The sequence below is a fragment of the Siphateles boraxobius genome, unplaced genomic scaffold, assembly GCF_051911475.1.
Source record: "Siphateles boraxobius isolate OS27281-9 unplaced genomic scaffold, OSU_SipBor_1 24, whole genome shotgun sequence".
NCBI lineage: Eukaryota > Metazoa > Chordata > Actinopteri > Cypriniformes > Leuciscidae > Siphateles > Siphateles boraxobius.
Window position 1 is genome coordinate 7,521,186 of NW_027508855.1, and position 24,035 is coordinate 7,545,220.

Below are 24,035 nucleotides of genomic sequence, written 5' to 3' on the forward strand. Positions count from 1 at the left end.
CACGGTGTGGGGAATGTGACTTTAATATCATACAATTTAATTATCCCCAGAAATCTATGATTTTGCAACTAGTTCATTCAAAAATCACATAAAAACATTTAAAATAAGTAATTTGAACATGCCATAAAAAAATATAGTCCTGGTTTTACAATTCAATTTTGTAAAGGGGGTTAGGGTTCTTCAAATATAGAATATGAAAATGTAATACTGCAATACTGTACTGGTTACATCAGGAGTTTTAAATGATTTGAAAGATGGATGTAGGCCGGGTCTGTCTACTGTGTAAATGTTTTTAGGCAGAATGACTGAATGTAACAAGCATAGGCTGACAAACATAAAGACCAACATACAGTGGGGTTCAAAGTCCGAGACCACACTGATATTTTACAAGTTCTCTGTTTTTAAGCATTTAAAACAAAGAAAATGTAATGATAAATGTAAAATAAATAAGAAATACATATCACGATGAGCCAGTTCTAAAATGAGACAATCTTTAATCAATTATTTGAATGAAAATATTTATATTAAATTTAGAAAAATGCAAACTAGAAGCCTTTTCATAAGGTTGTATCAGACTTTTGAACCCATGAAACACTTTAAATTATGAACGAGGCATTCTCACCTCATCTCAAACACTACAAAACAAAATAAAACATACAAAAAATACAGATCTTGCCATAACAAAATAAATACAGACTACAAAGTGTAATCCTAAAACCACATTTAGATCGACAGTTAGCAGTCTTGTCATTCAGGTTTAAATCTCAAATGTTCCTTTTACCTATTAGTGTTTAAAAGTTAATTGCATAGTTACAGTATATACAACAGGAGTTTTAGGGTGTTTTCACACCTGCTGCCTCATTTTAGTTCGGTAGAATCGCACTAGAGTTCATTTTCCCCCTTGATGCGGTTCGTTTGGGCAGGTGTGAAAGCAGCAATCGCACTCGGGTGCGCACCAGGGGCCTCATTTATAACCGTTGCGTACGCACAAAACAGGCCCTGAAAGATGCGTACGCTACTTCCGACGCATAAGTTGTAATTTATAAAAACAAACTTGACGGGAAAATTTGCGCACCTGCACGCAAACTCTGACCCATGCGTACGAACGTTTTGGAGATGGAGCAGTTTGGCGACACCGATGGTGAGCTGGAGTTAAATATCTTTTTGGTCACTTTTAGACAGAAAATCTAAAGAAATGTATACATATACAGAAAGATAATACAAACATAATTTCACTCACCAAGCCTATCACATGAAGCAAACATCCATCCCTTCTTAAATGTCCGCGCCAGCGAGCGCGTTGGGCCGTTTAGTGAAACTGATGCAGCCTTTCTAAATCATTATACGTCCCAATCATAAAATGTTCATAATACAGTTTAAATAAAGAAAATAATGATTTAAACTATGTTTTACTTCTGATATAAACATTTAGATTAAATATGCCATTCTCATTAATGGTGTTAAACACTTAAACTACACTTAAACTACACTTAAACTACAAATCATTACTGAGAAGTTACAACATTTTTATATTCGATAAATATAAATATTTGTTGTGGATGCAATGATTTTGAACACTTTCCTTTGGCATGTTGTGTTTTAATGTTTTTACTACAGAGATTAATAGCTTATCATGATAATAGCAGATTGTCTGAGAAAATAGACCTTGTTGTACATTTGCACAAAACTATCTTTTTCAATTAAAAATATAAATATATTAAAATACTATTTGGCCAGTGGAAAAGATTGAGAAAAACTTTCTCTGAAATGTATTTTACACTATTTGATTTATTGAAAAACAAGGCAAGGATAGGTTATTAAATAATTTTTACTAATGACATCCGTATTTCATATTTTCGTGATGTCTGGAACCGTTAAACATGTTATCACGTCACGTGGATGAATAATCATATGCAAATGAGGATATGCATAGTAAAACTAGGCGTTGTAAGCTCCATATATGGTTATTTCGGGGTGGAGACGCATGTGCGCACAATGTTACGATGAGTGGGATTTATAAAGTGAATTCAGCGCAGTTTCTGGCGTACGCACGGTTTTATAAGTCTCAATTTTTGTTTGCGTAAGCCATTTTCGGCTTTCGGGCGCACGTACACTTTTAGTAAGGACTCTATGCACAGTTTTATAAATGAGGCCCCAAAAGTGTACGCTTTCAAGCAAACTCTGGAGCGGTTCGTTTGTGGTGAGAACGTGATCCGACCTCGAACAGACCCAACTGCCAAAGAACTGCGCATTTTTGGACTAAACCAGCTGCCGTAGTCAAACTAAATTATTATTTAGATTGTCAATAGCGCTCCCTTTAAAGGGATACTCCACCAGTTTTTCTTATTAAACTATGTTATTCCCTTAATTAAGAAGAGTTGATACATACCTCTCTCGTCTCAGTGCGTGCACTATATCGCTCTGTATTGCCGCAAAACTATGTTAGCACTTAGCTTAGCCCATGCATTAAATATGGGCCAAGCAGAGAAGCGACCAAACACTTCCACGTTTTCCCTATGTAAACACAGTTACTCGAGTAGTGTAACTTGACCTGGGCTGGTGACACAAAATAAACCGTTGCGCTTTTCTAAGCGTTTAAAATTGATGACTATATTGTATGGCGGAATACCATAACAAGTGCTTTTGAGCACTTCGACTTGGCGCAATAATATCTTCACTCGTGAAAAGTCCTCTTACCGGCTCCCGCTTCCTCTCGTTGTATTGACGGAAATGTCAGAGGGAGAGGAAGCGGGAGCCGGTAAGAGGACTTTTCACGAGTGAAGATATTATTGCGCCAAGTCGAAGTGCTCAAAAGCACTTGTTATGGTATTCCGCCATACAATATAGTCATCAATTTTAAACGCTTAGAAAAGCGCAACGGTTTATTTTGTGTCACCAGCCCAGGTCAAGTTACACTACTCGAGTAACTGTGTTTACATAGGGAAAACGTGGAAGTGTTTGGTCGCTTCTCTGCTTGGCCCATATTTAATGCATGGGCTAAGCTAAGTGCTAACATAGTTTTGCGGCAATACAGAGCGATATAGTGCACGCACTGAGACGAGAGAGGTATGCATCAACTCGTCTTAGTTAAGGGAATAACATAGTTTAATAAGAAAAACTGGTGGAGTATCCCTTTAAGCCATGACTGACTTGCCGCGTTCTGCACTCTCACTAAAATCTCATCATAAACCCTGAAGTTGTCTGCACTGCACAGTGAATTTCTTATTTATATCGCGTCTAGTCTTTGTTGTTTAAGGGGGGATTTGCGAAAGGATAAAGCTCGTGCTGATTCTGAACATACATTGTGAGCCAATTCTCCACGTCTGCTGGATTTTCCTCTTTGTTTACTTCCGGGAGTTCTGTTGGAATTTTCCCGCACCTTAATTCTTACCAATAGGCTCTATGCACGATCGCTTCCGCGTTTTGTCTCAGCCCGCCCAGTTACATCCGGTGCTGCGTCAGAAGCCGGGTTTGCCTTAGGTGGAGATAATGGCAAATTACACTCGCTGTTTACAAAAACTTCCTGCGGTTGACGTGAATGATGTTAACAACACTGTGAGGCAGTTAGCTGTCACACATAAGAGTAAGAAAGAGAAGGGCTTTAAATTATATATTTCGACCTACATCGACAACTTTGAGGGTGAGTATTCTCTCATATCGTGCGAAATCCGACTAGCGAATCAGTTTCTAAAATCGTTGTCTCCGTTTCTGAGAAAATGAATTTTATTAAAGTTGTGCCGCTATACACTTCGCGCTATGCGGAAGTAAAGACGCTGGCTGAGATCCTACCGGAAATACGTCAGCAGCGTTCGTGCATAGAGCGTATTTAAGTGCAGTTGTGGAAATATGTTCAAGACACATCTGGCCAACGAGTGATGTGGATGTTGTCACGTGACTGCGTTTTGGTTCGTTTCATCAACTTATCAACTGGTTCAGACCAGAGCAATCAGTGTGGTGTGAAAAGGAACCAAAACGCCTGAAAATGATACAAAGTATAATTTTTCGCCCTTAGTCCGGACCAAATGAACCGAACTACAGGTGTGAAAGCACCCTAAGATTTAAGAAAATGGCAAAATTACACAGAGGTAGACTGCAAATTGAATGTATGTGGACTACAGGGTTTCAAATGCAAATAGTAGGCATGATGGGACTCGCGTTACTAGCACAATTGAGACCACTTTTTCTGTGGCACAAAAAAATAAACTAATAATGATTAAAATGATAATAATGGTAACACTTTACAGTAAAGGTTAATTTGTAAACATTGTGCTGTAAATTTTTACATAAACCAAAATATTAACATGTTGTATAAATTTACATGAATGTATTTATGAATAAATTAATTAACAATTAATAATAAACAATACTATATTTATCCATTTAACAAAATAATAAATGCTGTAAGAAATATTATTGATTAATAGCTCATGCTAATTAAAAAACACTACAACCCAACAAGAGAAAAAGAATGTGTACTGTTAGTAAGGGGTCAGCTGTCGAACTGGGCCATCATGATTTTGCGGCTGGCTTCATAACCTAAAAACAAAGCACCATTGGCCGGAAACGTACGGATCATTGTGGGTGTCAAACCAGAATATAGAGCCCTTACACCTGAAAATGAGGAGACAAAAACAAAGTCAAATGGGGGTTTCAGGTAATGCAATTAAAACAGATTGAAATAGTTGAGTAATGTTAGACATAATAATATGTAGAATCCTAAAACACATCTTTCACTTACCTTCCGTTCTGAAGATATGCATGAAAGTCTTAATGAAGCCAGACTGCCTGCTTGTCATTGACATGACCTGTATCCTGGATTTAACACAGTCCATTGGGTAAACCACAAGCCAGAGACAAGCTCCTCCGAAACCTCCACTGAACACAATGGGAGCTACACCTACAAAACACAGATACGCCAACTCATCATACATGGACACGTCACACCTCAGAATATATGCCACGCACTTTACCAGTGGAGGACAGTAATGAATATATTTTGAGAAACTTTTACTTCACTACATTCTGAAGAATATCGCAATTTTTACTCCACTACATTTACTTGTTATTTTGATTTGAAGAAATCGTCACACGCTCCAGGACATGATACCAGTGTCCAATTTGTGAACAAGCTGATTCTTTTCAATTAACCTGCTAAATCGGTTCGCAAATTGCACTGAACGATTGATTCGTGAATTGGACCGATCCGATTGCATCTGTTCTGGAGTCAACAACTCACTGAGTCAAAGTTAAAAATTCACTGAATTCACAAGTCTGACTCAAAATGAGCCAAGATCCTCAGAGCTTCAGGGTGTGCGCAACTTATGGCGCAAAAAGTATATTATTTTAGGATTTTTTATTGTAAATGAAAATCATATTTAGGTCATGACAATCAATGGTTTGTGAACTAAATCTACTGTAAAAGGACGAGCTATTCAAGCATTAAATGCTTGAATGTGGACATGTCCATATTTGTGTGTATTACTGTCTGAATGGGGTAGGTTTTAGGTAAAATCTCAAACGTTAAAATAATGCAAATTAATGTGCATGCATCTTCCCCGCTGCTGTAGCAGTTTCAAATAATGTAAAACTAATATGTTTGCTTAGCATTCCTCTTAAAATGTTAACACATTTAACCCTGTGACGTTTGTTTTTATAATGTATGTCTATATTTGACAACACACATTTAGTTTTTTCTCATTTCTATATACTAAATATATTTTGTTATCACTTCTTTGCACACTTGAATCATTAATCAGCAGTAGTAGTAATCAGTGTATGACAAGTTTTGGTAATAAAATAAAACTTTTAAGTGTCGTCCACCACTGCACATTAAAAACATGAGCAAAGAGAACAACTAAAACAAACACTGAACTTGAACTACAGTTCAAAAGATTTTTTATTTTAATTTGCAAAGTCTCTTATGATCACCCAGACTGGACAGTAACAGTAATATTATGAAATATTATTACAATTTAAAATTAACCATTTTCTATTTAAATATATTTTAAAAATGTAATTTATTCCTGTGATGGCAAAGCTGAATCAGCATCACATGATCCTTCAGGTATCATTCTAATATCTGTGTGATAAACTGTTTTTCAGTATTCTGAATACAACTTTTTTATGAAATGGAAATCTTTTTTGTACCTAAAATAAATTATAAACTACATTTTTTACTGTCACTTTTGATTAATTTAATGCATATTTACTAAAGTATTAAATTCTTTAAAAACAAAACTTACTGACCCCAAACTTTTGAAGGGTAGTGTCTATACTGGCTTTTTACTTGAAAGAAGGGACTCCTACAGCCGACGTACTGAGCGTTATGATATTTCACATTAACATTCCTGTCGCTATCGACCAGAATAAACTGAATGACCAGCTCTATTTAAAACAAAGAGTTCATGGTTAACTGACTGTTTTTAATGTTTGGCCTTCTCCTCCTAATGACTGACTCAGGTATGCCATTTCATTAAGTACACACCAGAAAATACCAGCCCAATCAATGAATGAGAAACAAAAGTATGCCGTTAGTCATCATCTTGTCAATATTTTTAGATAAGGTAACTTTAAAGGTAGAATGTAGAAACTGTAACTACAGCAGTTTCCATACCCATGTCATCCTTGGCGCAGTGCATGTACTCCGCAAAGAGAGAGCGACAAAGCTCGTATGCTCCAAAGAAACAGAAATATCCAGGCACCTCACGGGCAATAGTCGGGGTTAAACCCTGGAAGAACCCTGCAGGACCCTCATTATGCATAATGGACTTTATCACCGACCAAACTGTGCTGAAAACACAGACAGATATAATGAGACAGGAGTTAAACAATATCATAATGAGTAATACTAGCTCTTAAAAGTAAATGGAAAAATATGTGCACAGTATCCGCGGAAAGGAAAGCTAAATCTTTACTTCTGACTTCGGGCGATCTTGCCGGAGGCGGCCATCTCATGCATAGCCTGCAGTCGGCACTTCACCAGCTCAGTGGGACATAAGACCAGAGAGGAGAAAATAGAGGCCACAGAGCCTGCACACGCTTTCTGCACGTCACTGTACAGAATGGAAATGCATGGAAAATTCAAAATGTATAAAATTGTGATGTTCTTACATTTTTATATCGATAATGATACCCGTCAAAAGTTTGGAAACATTACTATTTTTAATGTTTTTGAAAGAAGTCTTCAATGCTCATCAAGCCTGCATTTATTGTATCAGCAATACAGTAAAAACAGTAATATTGTGAAGTATTACTACAATTTAAAATATTGGTTTTTGATCTCAATATACTTAAAAAAATGTTCCTGTGATGCAAAGATGAATTTTCATAAGTCATTACTCCACCATTCAGTGTCACATGATCCCTCAGGAGTTTTTCTAATATGCTGGTTTATTATCAATGTTGGAAACTCTTTGATGAATAAAGTTAGAAAGGAACAGCATTTTTTTTAAAATAGAAGTCTTTTGTAACAATATACACTACTGTTCAAAAGTTGGGAGTCAGTACATTTTTTTCTTTATTTTTCTGAAAGAAATTAATACTTTTATTCACCAAGGATGTGTTAAATTGATAAAAAGTGATAGTAAGGATTTATATTGTTAGAAATTGTTAGAATTATTAGAAATTATTATCAATGAATCCTAAAAAAATATTAAGCAACACAACTGTTTCCAACATTGATAATAACGGAGTATCAAATCAGCATAGTAGAATGATTTCTGAAGGATCATGTGACACTGAAGACTAGAGTAACGGCTGCTGAAAATTCAGCTTTGCAATCACATGAATATTTCACATTTTATAATATAGCTATTCAAATAGAAAAGTTTTTTTAAATAGTATAATATCGTAATAATATTAATAATCATAATATTATTTCACAATATTACAGTTTTTTTTATCAAATAAATGCAGCCTTGATGTAAGAACATAAGAGACTGGTTTCAAAACCCTTAAAAAAAATCTACCCCAAACTTTTGAACAATATTGCTTATCACAATATACACATTTTATAAAAAAGTGATAAACATTTTGGAATTTTTTTTTAATTCTTCTAATATTTAAAGTGAACATCATGTACACCTCAGTGACAACTTTATTAGCAAAGAAGGAATTATGAAAAAACACACACCTTAACCATCTCTGCATCTCTTTTCAATTTAAGCAGAAAAATAAAAAAGAGGCTATTTTAGAAGGATTATTTACTTCATGCTTTTTTTGGCAACTATACCACATACTATTCCTGTAGCTCAAACAGTAGAGCATGGCACTAGCAACGCCAAATTCATGGTTAATTACCAGGGAATGCATGAAATGATAAACTTCAATGCAATCTAAGTTGCTTTGGGTACCGTACCAGCAGCTGCCAAAATGCATAAATGTAAATGTACTATTTGTGACACACAGATAGAACCTGCCTGAGCACTGCCCCTTTCTCCTGACCAGAGATGTAGCGCACCACCTCTTGGCAAAAGCCGTAGCACATGAAGAGCACAGAGTTCTCCGCGATGTTGGCCATGAGGGCTGGCGAGGTACCTTGATACAGCCCTCGAAGGCCCACCTGTCGGTATGTTGACACAAAGCAGTGCACAAAGCCTCTGTACAAATTGGGGAATGTCTGCATTTTCACTTTAGCCGTGTCCAAAGGTTGACCACTAAATACACAAGCTGTGCCCCCTAAAGCGGAAAAAGAAGCGGGAGAACAGAAAGAGAGATTTTTTTCACAAAAATTAAAAACAGACTGTAGGAATGACATATTTACCCTTCAGTACCCTTTGCAACAGCAAAAAAATTATAATAAGAGCAATACACAAACAAATATATTTCTATAATGATTTTAATTGGTTTGTAATTGGTACTATTTTTGGCATTATAACTTTGATCCCATGGTTTAAAATGACAGAATGAAATAAAATGTTAAAGGGATAGTTCACCCAAAAATGAAAATTATGACATTAATTACTCACCCTCATGTCATTCAAACCCGTAAGACTTCCGTTCATCTTCAGAACACAAATGAAGATCTTTTTGATGAAATTGCTGTTGACAGCTATGCAGTTGACACTTAAAAATTTCATAAAGAGATCATAAAATAATCCATGTGAATTGAGCGGCTTAGTCCAAATTTTCTGAAGAGACATGATTGCTTTATATGATGAACAGATTGAATTTAGGCTTTTATTCACATAAACATTCATCAACTCACACATTAGTTAAGGTAGACATAAGCATGTTCACTTGACGTGCGAAAACCAATGAGGTTCATTTTCGTGTATCGCTGATCAATGTTTATATGGGAATGAAAGCCTCAATTCAATGTTTTCATCATATAAAGTGATCGAGTCTCTCCAGAAAATTTGGACTAAACCGCTCAATATATATGAATTAGTTTTACGATCTCCTTATGAACTTTTTGTCTAGGGAGGAACAGAAAGCTCTAAGATTTCATCCAAAACATCTTCATTTGAGTTCCAAAGATGAATGAAAGTCTTAAGTGTTTTAAAAGACATGAGGGTGAGTAATTAATGACAGTATCTGAGTTACAAAGCAATGATCTACAACTAATCCACAAACAGAAGCATGTATTACAAACTTCCTGATCCTCTTTTTAGTAAGATCTAAGCTGAACAGAACAGGGCTGCGTTTCTCAAAAGCATTGAGAGCTAAGGTAATTATAGAGACCATTGGTGACAATGGTTCAGCGATCTACTTAGGCTCATGACGCTTTTGGGAAACACAGCCCTGGTAAGTGAGCATGTATGCGTGTGTGGTATAGGGACTGCTGAGACAAAAGGTCTAGGCTGTGAAACCGCAGAGGTAAGCAAAAACACACAGCTCAAAGGTCAGATAAGGGCTGACAAAAGAGAGGGTTTACAGTGTAGATGGTGGTGCAGAAATAAAGTGTATCATACTCTATCATCATAGAGCCCAGGCCAATGTTCCTGAATGACCCTCCAAAAAGAGATAATGCAATGTGAAGTTACCTATAGCTCCAGCAGAGAGGTCTATTATTGCCTGAACCACTGGATGTGGTGCCATAGTGAAATGTGCCAAGTGCTCCAAGAAATCCTATTTCAAAAGTATGTGCAACAGAGAGACAGAGAAAAGAAAACATGAGATCACTTAAAACTTTCATTTAAACAATGTAAATGTACTTTGATTTGTATAAAGTAGACTCCTACATAATCCCAAACTGCTTAGGCCTACTGTGTAACTTTCCCCCTCATGATTTGTTCCAGCACGTTTAAAGTGCAACTAATAGGTTGTATATAACTAAGTTATGAACAAAAGTTACATAGCAGACAAAATGGAGCGGAATCTCAAGTTTCATAGTAAGAAATAAAGTTCAGGTCGCCGGTTGGAGAAATCAAGTCATAAGCCACAATGACAGACCATGTGGCTTTGAAAAACTCTCACACAAAGCCATATTTTCTTTAATGTTACCACAGCGATGTTCGTTTTCTTCACTCCTTTCCGATGCTGTATTTTGCTAGTGTGCAGCTGTCTTTTATTGGACGCAAAATAAACAAAATAACAACATAACATCAAAAACTGCTCGTTAAAGACAGACGTGTTCTTGCATCACCAGGGCTGACTCAACACTATGTGGATCGCGAGATTGAACATCTTAAAAGTATAACTGTGACAACGTTAATTTTCACAATAAAAATTTACCAAGCATAGCCTATAGGCCTAAATTACCTACCTTATTTGTTATTTCACGAAAGCGCTCAACCCGAAAATATGTAGCGAGGTGTTTTGATTCATGTTGACTGTTGCTGAACTTACACATTTGCGATCAGGTCATCATGACCTCTCGTCAGGGATCCGTATGTAAAGCGATGTCTGAATCGTATTGTTCAATTGAGTCGAATCCTTTCAGTGAATCGTTTGAGCAAAACCATAACGATTCGGTCACGACCAGGGGGTATTCCAGAAAGCAAGGTTATTTTACCGTCAAACATACCCTGAACTCTAGGTTGATTAAGCCAAACATTGCTTACTCGAGGCATGCTGGTTCCAAAAACGCGTCGTGTGATATTCATTTACTGTGAAAAACTGTCACAGTGGGTGCGGTGTAAATTAATCTACATGATATTTCCCCTGTTGTGGGCGTGGCCTTGAGACAAGGCACAAACGAATGGAACTGAAAATATTAGTGTAACGTTAGTAGGCTATCTAATGTATCTACTCACACCAGCCTAGCTTATATTATTAGGGCACACTACATACATTTTTAGAGGTTTATTTCAGGCTTGTTGTCAACACTCTGCTGCAGGCTACTGTAGTCACCGAATGCCAGGGTAGGCTACAACCAAACTATTCAAATTAAATTTAAAGCCTCACAAATGAAATAAAAAAAGCTAAAGACATCAAAGAGTAAAAAACTGTATTAGCCTACACGAGCATAGGTTATTCGCATTTGCTCTGCTGTGTCCTTATTTAAAGCCTGTAATCAATCAGGCAGAACAGCTCAGACAATATATCATATCACACAAATTCATTGTTTTGAAAATGTGAATGGTTGCAGGTAATTTTTAACATTGAATCTTTATTACCTTTTGGAAATAATCCATTAAACTAGTTGCGATTTGAGGAGCGTGCCGTGCACTAATATTTTCAGTTCCACTCGTTTTGCGCGTTGTCTCAAGGCCACGCCCATAATAGGGGAAATATCATGAACATATAGATAGATAGATAGATAGATAGATAGATAGATAGATAGATAGATAGATAGATAGATAGATAGATAGCAATACAGTGCTTTATAAATCGATATAACTGTATAAATGTTTTGCAATATATCACACCCAATTAGCCTCATCAATGGGGATCTCTGGAACAATGACTAACCCTTAAACATACCCGGGTATTCACATAACTTTTCTGGAATACCTCCTTGGATGTCAAAAGCAAAGTGATGGTATAATGACTTCATGACGCGAAAGAATCACTGAATCATTTTTAACCACTTCTTGGAAACGTTCTAATTTGGATATTGTTCTAAAGAACCGATTCTCACAAATGGCTCAGATTTCCCATCACTGGAGGGATGAGACCGAGGCAGCGGCAGACCCCTCCCTTGGACTCGTTTTACTCTTCACCTTTTCTGTTGTAATCCGATTCAGTTGTCCTGTAGCAATGTATATACAGACTGATTAAAACAAATAAAATCACTGATTGTTTAAACAGTGGAAAAAAGTGGCAAATGAGCTATACATTTACTTTACTTGACGCAAAAAATACACCGTTTCGTTATATAAAATAATAGGCAAGCACCCAACTGGGAAATCTATGTATTGTAACCAACCAGAAACGGTTGAACATGTTCTCCTTCAGTGTAGGACAGTGGTTCCCAACAGGGGGGTCGCGGCCCACAAGGGGGCCTCAGCGAGCTCTGTGGGGGGTCGCGTCATATTTTGAAAAGTTTGGAGCAATGAGCATTAAATAAAAGTCCTTAACTTTTTCCTGTTCAAAATTTATATAATGAGCGAGTTCATCATGAATCTATCAATCCGTGTTTTGGTCTTATCCTGAACCACTATGGTACACCTATAATAAGTGTTTACATTGGGACTATTTTACACTGGTTCGGATCGCTGCCGCTGCGGAGTAGCCCAGTACCTGCGTGACTCGTCATAGACGTACACAGAGAGAAGTAGTTCCGGCTACAATGTTCTTCCGAAAGACGCATTATTCTGTTAATAAACGCAAGTTTATTATAGCTCGCTAAAGCGCCAAAAACGTAAAAAATAAAGCCTCACATTGATAAAGCCTCACAAATAACTTGCAAGTATTGAGGCCCCAGACAGCAGTCATTTAATAATAGCCTATATTCTTTCTTTTTTTACCTACACACCAGTGGGAATATTTTTAGGTTTTGCATTTCAATTTTGCATTGCAGTTTTTAAATTACAACAGGCCTACTGATGTTTTTGTTATTGTATTTTCAATAATATAGGCTATTATTTGTGCATAAACATATCTGGTTATAGTAAATATACCATTTGTTTGAAAACAACATATTTTGTCATCCTTGCTGCAAGCTTACAAGAGCGATAATATCATTAAATGTGAAGGGGGGCCCTAAAATATTTTTTTGGGAAAAAGGGGGTCTCAGACCAAAAAAGGTTGGGAACCACTGGTGTAGGAGATACACTATCAAGAGGGAACGCCTCTTTCAGTCATTACGGAAGGCAAAATGATCATGATGTCTCATTGTCAGATCTCTTGGGGAAAACAGCAGGCCAGATATATTGTCATATAATTAAGTTTCTTACAGAAACTGATTTAGATAAAATAATTTAAAAAAAGCCTGCTTAAGTTCCAAACTCCAGTCCAGTTGGTGGCGTTACTGCACCGTTAAACTGGTTTGCCAACCGCCATTAAACCCTAAAGAAGAAGAAGAAGAAGAAGAAGAAGAAGAAGAAGAAGAACAAGAAGAAGAAAAAAGACAGCGGTACTTTTATACGTCTCAGGCGCCTGCCGGACAGTTGATTGTGCTGCACAGGGAAACGTGCATGGACGACATTGAGGTCTTCTTAGAGGGGCAATCATGTACAAAAGATTATTAAATGTATATCAGGTCCGAAATGGATTCATTCATACGCAGAATACACAACTACCATCCACAAAATGTAAAGATAAGCAGCGTTTTGCTCCTGTTATCTGGTAAGTTACAGATTTAAGACACTGAGAAGGTGACAGGTCTGATCCATAGACAGGTCTGATCAGATTGACTGATGTTTGTGTGTCAGTTCAAAATCTCAATCTCAAATTGAAATATCTCAGATATAAATAAAAGAAGACTTGATCAACATGCTCAATTTTCTATTCCCATGTTGATTGTGTTACTCATTATAAATGTATTATTTGGTCGTTTAACCAAAGTGTTTTTGTTTTTCAAATTCAGATTAAAAAAATTAAGTATTGTGAGCACTCATTTCATCAGATTTTTTCTTTCTTATTTTAGGGCCATGGGTAGAGCAAGGCCATTGGGAACTAGTAGCATCTTTTTTGGTGAAAATAAAGAGAGCTCCACAACACTGTCAGAAGACAATGAAAAGAGACCAGAAGAGTCTGAGGCTAATGCTGAGGTTAACAATGATGGACAGAACAACACAAAAATGAATGAGGGCAATAACATTTCAAATGCAATGTTGACGTCACAGTTAGAGACTGAACCTGTGGTTAAACCTGAGGACAGCAAAAAGTTTGACAAGACAAAAACTGGGAAGGAGAGTCTCTTGGAGCTGCTGGGGGCAATGAAGGTGGAGGTCACAACCATACGTAAAATAAGACCCCCAAAGACTCCAAGAATCAGTGAGAGGCCCGACACAAAGCCCATGGAAAGCATACAAAGCATGTTCCAGCATGCAACAGCTGAGGTTTCACAACAGCGGTGAGTTATATATGCATACAAGCATTCATATACGTAATGCTGGCACAAAAATGCCTGTGATAACAGCACTGCTATATATACAAAGACCTAAATCATATGATTAAGATTTATAAATTTTGGTTATTATATATTGAATACATTTTATATTTTTAGTTTCGGACTAGCAAAAAATATCAACTCTGAAGTAAGAGTGGCAGCATTTTTCTGTTTTTGCTTGTATTTTAGTGAGACTTTGAATCCAACACTGATGGCTGCAGCCTCTGCCGCTGCAACTACACTGCCAAACAGCCGTCAGGCGGAGTCAGAGCTCCTTCAGCAGCTGAGGAAACATGAAGCCATACCTGACACCCAGAGGAGAGCCGATGGACAGAACATAGGGTAGGGCTCGTTTCAGATGTTGCTTGTCTTAAAGTCGCATTAAAATGGGAATTCCCCCTATCTTTTTTTAGTAAAGCCATCTTATTGTGAACGCTTAATTTATGATTCATTACGTTTCTCTTTTTTTTTAAGAGCTTGCCATTTTTAATCAAATTGTCCATAACTCGATCTTCTGGTTGAATTACAGACTTCTCTCTCGTGACATGTGACCATCGGTCTTCTCCAATCCTTTTGTCATCTTAAACTCCGCTCATTTCTTAATATCAACTGCAATCTCACATTTAGATCTGCCTCCATCCAATCGACAGCCAATGAATAGAACCTAGAAATGTTACCTTTTTCAATCATCACAATAGGGAAAAAAAAAAAGCTGTCGCTCCTTCTGTTACATCACAACTTAAATTGCTTAAAAACACATGATTTCGTGAAAGTAAGATTTAATTTGTTAAATATTGTATGGATATTGACATGTAAATGTATGAAAGAGTCAAATGGGAAATAAAGTGTTACATGACTACGTTTTTTAGGAACCATTATTTGTCCTTTTTCTCTTTCAGAGACATAATTGCTGAAATGAAAGTTGGAAAAAAGCAGAATGGCAGATCAAATGCCAGGCCTAGCTGCCAGATTCGTTTTGATGATGACGGACAGGGATATACTCAAGACAGAGGTGTTACTGGTGAACTTGATGCGGTTCGCACAAGGTAAAAAAAAAAAAACACTTACCTGAAATTATATTTTTGAATACAATACATTTTCCACTAACCGTGTGCATTGTTTTGTTTTTAAAGGAAGAGTCCTTTCACAAGTAAGAGGCTGAACATCTTCAATGCAGGTGCAGAGCAAGACACATTGTCAGATCTGGGTAAGGAGAGGTTTTATGGCATTAACACATCTAAACTGGCATGTAAGTATCTTCGGGTGAAACTAAGTGCTTTTACTTACTCTATCATTTGCCTTGCTTTGAATGTTAGGCCCCACCCTTTGGGACATTAATCTAGCTAATCAAATTGTCCAAGCTACAAATCAGACGCCTCGGAATGGTTTTGAGGAGATGATCCAGTGGACCAAAGAGGGCAAACTTTGGCAATATCCAATCAACAATGAGGCTGGTGAGTTCCAATGTAGGAATAGGTTGCAATCATCTTCCTGTTCATAATCTTATCTTTTGGCACATCATGCAACTTTTTCAGGGCTGGAGGATGAGGCAAGTGTGCCCTTCCATGAGCATGTGTTTTTGGAGAAGCACCTTGATGGATCGTTCCCCCGGCAGGGTCCAGTCAGGCACTTCATGGAGCTTGTAATTACAGGCCTCGCGAAGAATCACCACCTCACGGTTCAACAGAAACAGGAGCACATCGCCTGGTTCAGAGACTACTTCCAGCAAAAAGACAATGTCCTGAAAGAAGCTGAGGCTTAACTTAAATGAGAATTTAAATGACTTAAATGATGCTTTTTCACCTGTATTGAATGCCCTAGAACCAGCTAGTTAAGATCCTAACTGCACTACTATTTAGTAAAACTGAAAACAGTCACTAAGCAACTGGAATTAATAATTGCATCCATAACCAGATTAAAAGACTGTATCATGGCTTTTGGTTCTTAATGGTTAGCTGTGCTGTTATATACAATTTACAGAGACTAATTAAAGCTGTTTTTCAATAAGTAGTTAGGACGTTGTGTATGCTGCTGGTATCAGTTTACTTGTATTGTGAAATACCACACAAGTTGTTTTGATGCAGCATAAAGTTCCCCAGTCAGAAAGCTAATGATGATGAAGACCATTATAAATTCCCTGACATGGTTTTGACCTGTATTAAACAAAAAACATTGCTGCAAGAAAATCACTATTATTAGATTATTGGATGACTGAAATACATGAGTGGGAAAGAACTGATAACTGCTGAGACATCATGGCTAGATCACCTGAATGAGGATACAAATGAGTCACTATTTGTGACTGACGGAATTCAAACCCTTTCAAAGACCCAAGTCACAGAATTAATTTGTCTAAAATGTGTTATTCATGGCGTAAGGTAATCCTTTAAAAATTGGAACTCAAAAATTAGTATTTAAAATAGTATTTTGATTCACACAACTCGACACGTCTGACAATTCCATTTTTATTCAAAGTGTCCGGTTATAAAGAATGTACATGTGGGTTTTGAGCTACACAAACAAAACTTTTCAGGGAAGTCATAATATCAACACATGGAGCTCAACTAATTAAACTCTTCGGTAGGTTTTATCAAATGAAAGCTACTCAAAGCATTCTACATGGATCATTTCACATGATAAGAGTGTTTTAACAGTCACTTTCAAAAAGCAGCTATTTAGACACTGTTATATAAAGTTTACTAAATGTGGAAAAAAAGAATTCTTACCAAATCATATTTTCACAAAATTATGGCAAAGAGAGAGCTTTTGTACAGGTTAAAGGTACATTACAAAAATGTAACACTAATCTTTGTTTTTGAAACTACCAAATGACTAACACACAGAATTAAATACCTTTATCTCTAGAGCACACCAAAGAAAATGGAAAAAAAATTCCAAAAAACAATGCTATAGAAAAAAAAAATTACTTTGGTGATCTTTGCCGTTTTTACAGAGATTAAACCAAACAGTTGTACAGCAGGAGATAAGGGACGGTGAGAGGGTTGGGGAACTCCGTAGAAAGTCTCTACAGTAAGATGACTTGCCTCGGCACATGCAATCTAAAAAATAACATTCAAAGTACATTAGCTGATGGAATTTTAAATATAACAGAAGTTAAATGGCTGAAGATTTGATAGTACTGAACACAAATTGAAATTAATTTGTGTGTGCATTATAAAACTCACCATTCTGGTTTACCATCGACGATAGCTAGTGGCTTGACGCTGGTGGGGTACTTTATGCCGCAACGTCTGCAAGTTCTTGTATTTTGACATGATACTTTGACTCTTTTTGAAGACAGGCTTCTGATTGAAGGGTGGTCTTGGAATTAAAGAGCCCTTAGAGAACACAGAAAAAGACATGTGGATGGAAACACCACATAAGCTAAAATGACTCAAATCAAGCCTACTACATTGACCAGACAATTAATCATGTATTATAGTTATTATTCAGCGTTGAACTAAGACCGATACCAGCAAGCATCACTTACCATTAAGGGTTTCCTAAGAACTCCATCAGGAGCTGGTCCCCTCTTCACTCCAACAGTTGAGCGGAAATTAGGTCTCTAAGTAAAGAAGAACAATTTCTCATTACAAATACATAACAAAAATGACTAACAAGGAAGAGTCAGAGAGTGATATAAAACTAATGTAAAACAAGAAATACTTTCACTTCCAAGTGAAAGATTTCAGATTTCAAGACTTTGAAATCTACATTTTAAGACTTTCATTACCTGAAATGAAGCAGGCTTCCTCAGTGTTTTTTCTGGACTTCTAGAAGACCTAAAAAAAAAAAAAAAATAGATAAAGTTTAGCAGCTGTGCACGACTAAGGGTACGTTTACACGACATACTAAAAACCGAGACAACGACTCAAACGCTGTATTATGCATGCCAGGTAAGTAGTGTCAATGTCATAAAGAAACTACACGCCTATAGACTAAACACGTAATAAGCATGAGCTCACCGTTTACACAAATTTGCATTTTTGTAGTTTACACAGACAATAAGGCATAAAAAGTTTTGTTTTAACCTGAAAACAATGTTTTGTAACCATTCCCCAAAAATAAAGTTAATTTACCGTCTTTGTTTCTCTTCCTGTAAAGAACTTGTAGGACTTTGTAGCTTGGTGAAGCGTTCATTCAGTGTTAAATTTCCATGAGATTCTGATTCCTCTGGGAGAGGAAGAACATTTAGAACAAAAACCATAAGTTGCATGCAAAGATTTGATACTAGCATATTGCAACAGCATAAATTTGCAAATCATTCAAAAATGACAGTAGTGTCAAACTTTTACCAGACTTGTTCTTGGGTGCCTTATTTCTCCAAGGTGCATTGTTCTTAGAACTAGTACTGGGTTTGTGCCCTGCCTCCCAATGAGAAACCACAACAAGGTCACGTGAAAGCCGCCTGTCTATTGGTGAGGAGCTGAAAAGAAAGTCAACGAGGCATGTGAACAAGTGATCCATATCATCTGGACGCTTAAGCATGGAATATAATGTCATATTAAACGGCATTATCAAATATTCAGCGAAAGCAAAAGGCATGCACAAATATTATCTGATTTCAAAGTGTAATAAACTTGTGCTTTGTGAACTTAGGAGAGAAAATGTTGCATTTCAAACTAAATTACTCAAACATTCACAGTCCTCAACCCAATTGTATTGTTGCAAATGCAGAAGGACCAATGATGGATTACTACATGGGTACTTACAGCAAAGCAAGCCCATCATCTCCAAGCTTCAGTTTGAATTGGTAGATTAATTTTCCCTGATTCACCTTGACATTTAGCAGCCTTCCTTTCGCTAATGTGAATAACAGATATTGGCAGACTGAATGAGTGGCCTGATGAACGCTGTGTGGGAATCATGTTACGCTCCAAAAAGTTAACAGATTGGCAGGTGAGCACTTCCTTTTCATCCAGACTTGACATGCCAGACACATTCCTCTTAACCTATCCTTTCATACTGGATAAGATGTATTTGTAGACCACTTCTTGCTGGAAAACATATTTCAGGGTATAAAAGCTGGTTTGCAGCTCTGGATTCTGCAGTGACATTGAGGTAAAATTTCGATGAAAGGATCTTCCGAATGCTGGACTGATTTCTCAAGAAGTTGTTGGCCAGTTGTCTTGCAAAACCTTCAAACTACATGGTCTGTGGAAAGACATTCATCAACCTCTTCCATGTGCATTTTCATCTTCACTTAACAGGTAGGCATTTAAAATTAAAATTGCTCAGACAATTCTTCAGTTGCAGAACTTCTAATGAGGGTCATTACAAATTAATGGTTGGCATTTTGGTAAGCATGTTTCATTAGGCATATATGGATCAGGTTTTTAACTTCAGCACAACTCCGACATGCTGCCATTTCAGTCAGTGGGTTGGTTGTGGAGTAACAAGATCCCTGCTTGCCAATGTCAATGCTGCAATGCCAAGTATATAAAGGCATTTAAGGGCATACATTTTTCATAAATACCAACAGAGAACTGCAGTTATGGAGGAGGGATGTGGCAGGGGAGAACATCCATTTTGTTCCCATCTCGTTGATCTGTCATGGAAGAAAGTGCAAGCAAGACTTCCTTCTTATAACAGTTGTCACACGACAAGGCCTCTTTTCAGATGCAGTTTCAATGAACTTCTGGGGTTCTCCAATAGGAGGTGAATTTTATTCTTTGACCATGATCATGGGATTATATGCTGACCAAATTTTACATTATTCTATTAAGGGATGGTACATGGTGACTCATTCAATGGAGTTCTTTTTCTTCTTGCAATCAAATCTGGTTTCCACTCAAACAGTTAAAGAGTTCTGTTTAAATCTGTTTCTTCATCCAGGCAATCATCTAAATTCTTCTTAGGGAACAACTCATGATACATCAACAGTGTCTTAATGTCACAACTTCTGAAATGGAGCTTGCCAGTTTCTTCTCCATTGAAAATGTCCTTCATGTTTCCATTTTCCAAGACATCCTATCCCATGTCCATGAGAAGTAGCCATGAGAGATAGAATTTTGCTCAGGTTACTGCAGTTAGTTGCATACTGAGGTAGAGCACTGAAGGTATAACAGGACAGACCATCCTTCTGCAAACACTTACAGATTACGGCTTAAAAACCATTTCCCTCCCTGGAAGACATTTTAAACATCTCTTCTGGGTTAAAGTCGATCTGGATGAATCATTGTGGGACACATGGCATTTGACTTTTGGAACAAAAAGCACTGCAATTGTGAAACTTTTGAAAGACCCCTTGTTCAGACTTATCCTATATTCTCTTGACAAGGACAGAGGTATTCTGGACAACGACAGGTTTAACATCATACTGTTGACAAAAATGAGGAGGAAAACAGGCATGATTTTCTTTTTTCTCTCCTAATCCATCTCATCTGACAAGGTGATACCCCTTTGATGAAAGTTGTGCCATTCAAAAACAGGAAGCTTGACCTTCTAAACATCACGCGCCCATTGCCACAGTGTGAGGGGTAATACCATACCTGTGTGCGCTCACAGAGCGACGGGATTCCACCTTTGTTTCGGAGTCCCTCTCAGGCTCTGCGGTCTTGGAGTCTGTGTTGGGGGATGACTCTCTGGATGACGGCATCTTTTTGAGCGGTATCTTGCGTGGTGGTACTCCTGAAGAATCTCTGCCATTCTTTGGAGCTGTCTGAGGCTTGGGTTTCTGGACTCTATCCGAGTTTCTTGGTGGGGGCAGTTTGAACCGGGCCACTGACTCTGCTCTAAAATTTCGTGCTTTTAGCAGTCGACTCTTATCACTGAGGGACAACCCACGACCACGGAAGCCCCTGAGAGGAAGAGGTCTCACTGATAATTCCCTGCGGAATCGCTTTGGCGGCCCATGCTCAAAATCACTTGATGACGGCGGACGCCTGAAATCTTCACTCTTCCTCTTGAATGGCCGCCCAAAGGGCCTTTCCTGAGGTCGCATAGGTGGATAAGGCCTGAGCGAGAAGCCAGATGGGGGTGGGCCTAGTCTTCGTGCCGGTGATCTGTAAGGGGGCCGAGAGTGTGGACTTTCCCCTCTTCCGTGTGCCCATTCCATGCTGGGGCGCCGAGACTCTCTTCCAACCTCTCCATGCGGCCCACGTTGATCTCTCTCTGCAGACCACCTACATATCCATTACAAACAATACAAACATGTGGGTTATAATGCCAGTTTGTGCTGCTTGAGCTGTGTGGAAGCTCTTAAATTTTTATCAATTTAGATCCAGCCCCAGGCTGCTGAATGCCATAACTTCTGTGCCAGTAAAACTTAAAGGTGAAAAAGCCTCAAATTGTTTTACAATTTCTCCAGACAGACTTTCATTTTATCATTAGATCCTGTGGTACTTTACACTGACAGAAAGCTGAAGGAAGCTGGGATTTACTCTCACCACCCTGCAGTGTACTGGACTTTGCAATCTAACACATAACCGTATATTTACTTTACCCAGCCTTCACAGCTTCATTCTTGTACCTCTCTGGATATGAACTCCTTCCATGAAACTCTCTGGGTTTTCTATGGGGTGGGCCGGAGAACCTTGAATCGCCACCAGGAGGGTGAGGATAACCTCCTCGGCCATTCCAGTGGTGGCCACCAAGTGCTGGTCGGCCAAAGGGCCTGTCGCGAGGTGCAGGGCACCAGCTCCTGTCATGCTCCTGAGGGCTTGGGCGTCGCTGGGGACCCCTGAAGGAACTATGCGGTGAAGGAACCCGTCTTTCTGATGGAGGGCCATGGAAATGGCGAGATGGAGATGTGTGGCTAGGGTGATTTCCATGGAAGAGTGGTGCTCTGTGGCTAGGCGGTCCATGTATAGGACCATGAGGGGACTGCCTGTGCTGGACTGGGGGAGGGCGGCTTGAGCGGGGTGGAGAAGGCCTCCTGCGGCCCCGCTGTGAATCCTGTGAGCTGGGATAAGGATGGAAGTGATCCTGGTTCTGCATCCACTGTCCGTGTGGTCGCTCTCTGCGTTCACCCATAAGCGAGGGTCTTTTGGGGTATGACTGTGGTCCAGTACTGTTGTTATCTCTCCAACTTGGTGGGGCTTTTCCAGGAGGTCCTCTGAAACCTCTCTGGCTTCTTGAAGGGGGGCCAAATCGCCCTTCGTGATTCATGCTTCTGTTGTTGTCAGAGAAAGGCCTGTATGAGAAACAAATGTAAAATTGAGTCACCATTATATTGATAATTAGATAGACATATCAGAATTAAATAGTATATACAATATAAATAACAAATCTACAGCAATGTACTACCTGTGTTTGGAACGAGGAGATCCTGAGTGTGGTCTTACCATTTTTCAGCTTTTCACCTATCTTCAGTGGAAAAAAAACAGAAATATTACACTTCCATTTTATGTACACCAATGATAGAATAGGACTGGCATAAAAACAGCAAAATAATCCCAACAATTTCCAGCATTATTCTTTGAACAACAAATCTAGTGCTGACAAGTAATCAATCTCAGCATGTGTCCTACATTCAAATCTGTCTGGAATTTAAATTATCAAAAGGTACATACTACACACGGACCCAGATAATAGTTTGAGATCTTTGTTAATTTAGTCATGACTATTTTAAAAACCATTTAAATATGTACAATATGCGGCTGTCTAACCTGATCGATATTTTTACAGACCAAACTACAATGAATTAAACTACTGAATGCGTTTCAATTCGATGATACTTTTGCCCTGTCAGTCATCTTCCAGGGGCATAAAGACCGAATTAATAAAATGCAACTTAGAATGCAGAATTTTTAGCAGCTTCATATAACATTCTGAAACAAAACATGGTCCTTGGTTAAATTATGTAACGTTAGGAATCAAACGAATTTAGACGAGGTCGACGACACCACATTCTTTGGCCTACATGAACGCGTGTCTCTGGGCAGACAAGGCCGTGAGTTTCACATTCAGAAGGGTAATTCGAAACAAATGTAACAACACGTTTAATTGGTAACATTACACATATAAAACAACCAGAGTTTAAAATAATCGTTGCAAGGGTATATTGAATACCAAAGTTAAGTCAAACAAACACCCTCTTACGTTTTCAACGTTAATACGAAACTAATATAACAACGTAACGTTACAAATAGAAACCATTTTCCATTACAGTCTAAATAACATCAAGCAACAGCATTGGTTATCAATTTTAATTCCGTTTATATTTTTAATACCGCCAATTACAGAAATTATATTTTTAATTTGACATACCCAAGGTTGTACGATACGGAAAACAGTTAACGTTACCCAATTCTAGCTCATCGACAAAAGCTTAGCCGTGAAAGCTAACAAACGTCTTCTGTTATACGTCGTTCCACATCTGACCGAAACTGAACCGTATATGTTTTCAAAAATAAAACACTCCGTCGCTTTCGTCGTTACATCGAGGTTGATCCGTCGAAATGGTCGAATCCTCTTTAAAAATTACATTCACGCCGAACCGAACAGCTGCAGCCGTGACGTCAACAGTGTGGGGCGCGTTCACGTTGGGACAGGAACTGGCTGGATTAATCTCAGTGACGCAAAAATCCAACCGGAGGGTGGCGCCATTGTGCCAAAATCGTTCTTTGAACATATAGTTTAATACAACTTTCTAAAT

At 38.1% G+C, this 24,035-nt stretch overlaps 3 protein-coding genes across 5 annotated transcripts; 1 reads left to right on the forward strand and 2 right to left on the reverse strand.

Moving 5' to 3' along the window:
- Window positions 1-4,054: 4,054 nt before the first annotated feature.
- On the reverse strand, window positions 4,055-11,025 carry slc25a15b (solute carrier family 25 member 15b). Its single transcript, XM_077241107.1, has 7 exons — window positions 10,706-11,025; window positions 9,984-10,068; window positions 8,418-8,676; window positions 6,915-7,052; window positions 6,614-6,789; window positions 4,739-4,897; window positions 4,055-4,611 (listed from the first exon to the last, which is right to left on the reverse strand). Exons 1-7 carry the CDS (start codon window positions 10,790-10,792, stop codon window positions 4,490-4,492), a joined length of 1,026 nt encoding a protein of 341 aa, XP_077097222.1. The 5' UTR covers window positions 10,793-11,025; the 3' UTR covers window positions 4,055-4,489.
- A 2,369-nt stretch (window positions 11,026-13,394) lies between these two features.
- mrps31 (mitochondrial ribosomal protein S31) lies at window positions 13,395-16,623 on the forward strand. The gene is made up of 7 exons (XM_077241111.1): window positions 13,395-13,671; window positions 13,973-14,401; window positions 14,627-14,779; window positions 15,337-15,483; window positions 15,571-15,644; window positions 15,754-15,891; window positions 15,973-16,623. The coding sequence occupies exons 1-7, from the start codon at window positions 13,556-13,558 to the stop codon at window positions 16,197-16,199; spliced, it is 1,284 nt and encodes a 427-aa protein (XP_077097226.1). The 5' UTR covers window positions 13,395-13,555; the 3' UTR covers window positions 16,200-16,623.
- A 265-nt stretch (window positions 16,624-16,888) lies between these two features.
- On the reverse strand, window positions 16,889-23,951 carry LOC143748867 (uncharacterized). 3 transcript variants are annotated; one of them, XM_077241109.1, is made up of 10 exons: window positions 23,648-23,951; window positions 22,685-22,744; window positions 21,909-22,571; window positions 20,929-21,561; window positions 18,733-18,863; window positions 18,517-18,610; window positions 18,171-18,219; window positions 17,928-18,002; window positions 17,623-17,775; window positions 16,889-17,496 (listed from the first exon to the last, which is right to left on the reverse strand). In XM_077241109.1, exons 2-9 carry the CDS (start codon window positions 22,723-22,725, stop codon window positions 17,632-17,634), a joined length of 1,830 nt encoding a protein of 609 aa, XP_077097224.1. In that variant the 5' UTR covers window positions 22,726-22,744; window positions 23,648-23,951; the 3' UTR covers window positions 16,889-17,496; window positions 17,623-17,631. The 3 variants fall into 3 exon arrangements, with proteins under 3 accessions (XP_077097224.1, XP_077097223.1, XP_077097225.1); XM_077241108.1 differs by having other exon boundaries at window positions 23,684-23,929; XM_077241110.1 differs by having other exon boundaries at window positions 18,171-18,210; window positions 23,684-23,915.
- Window positions 23,952-24,035: the final 84 nt, after the last annotated feature.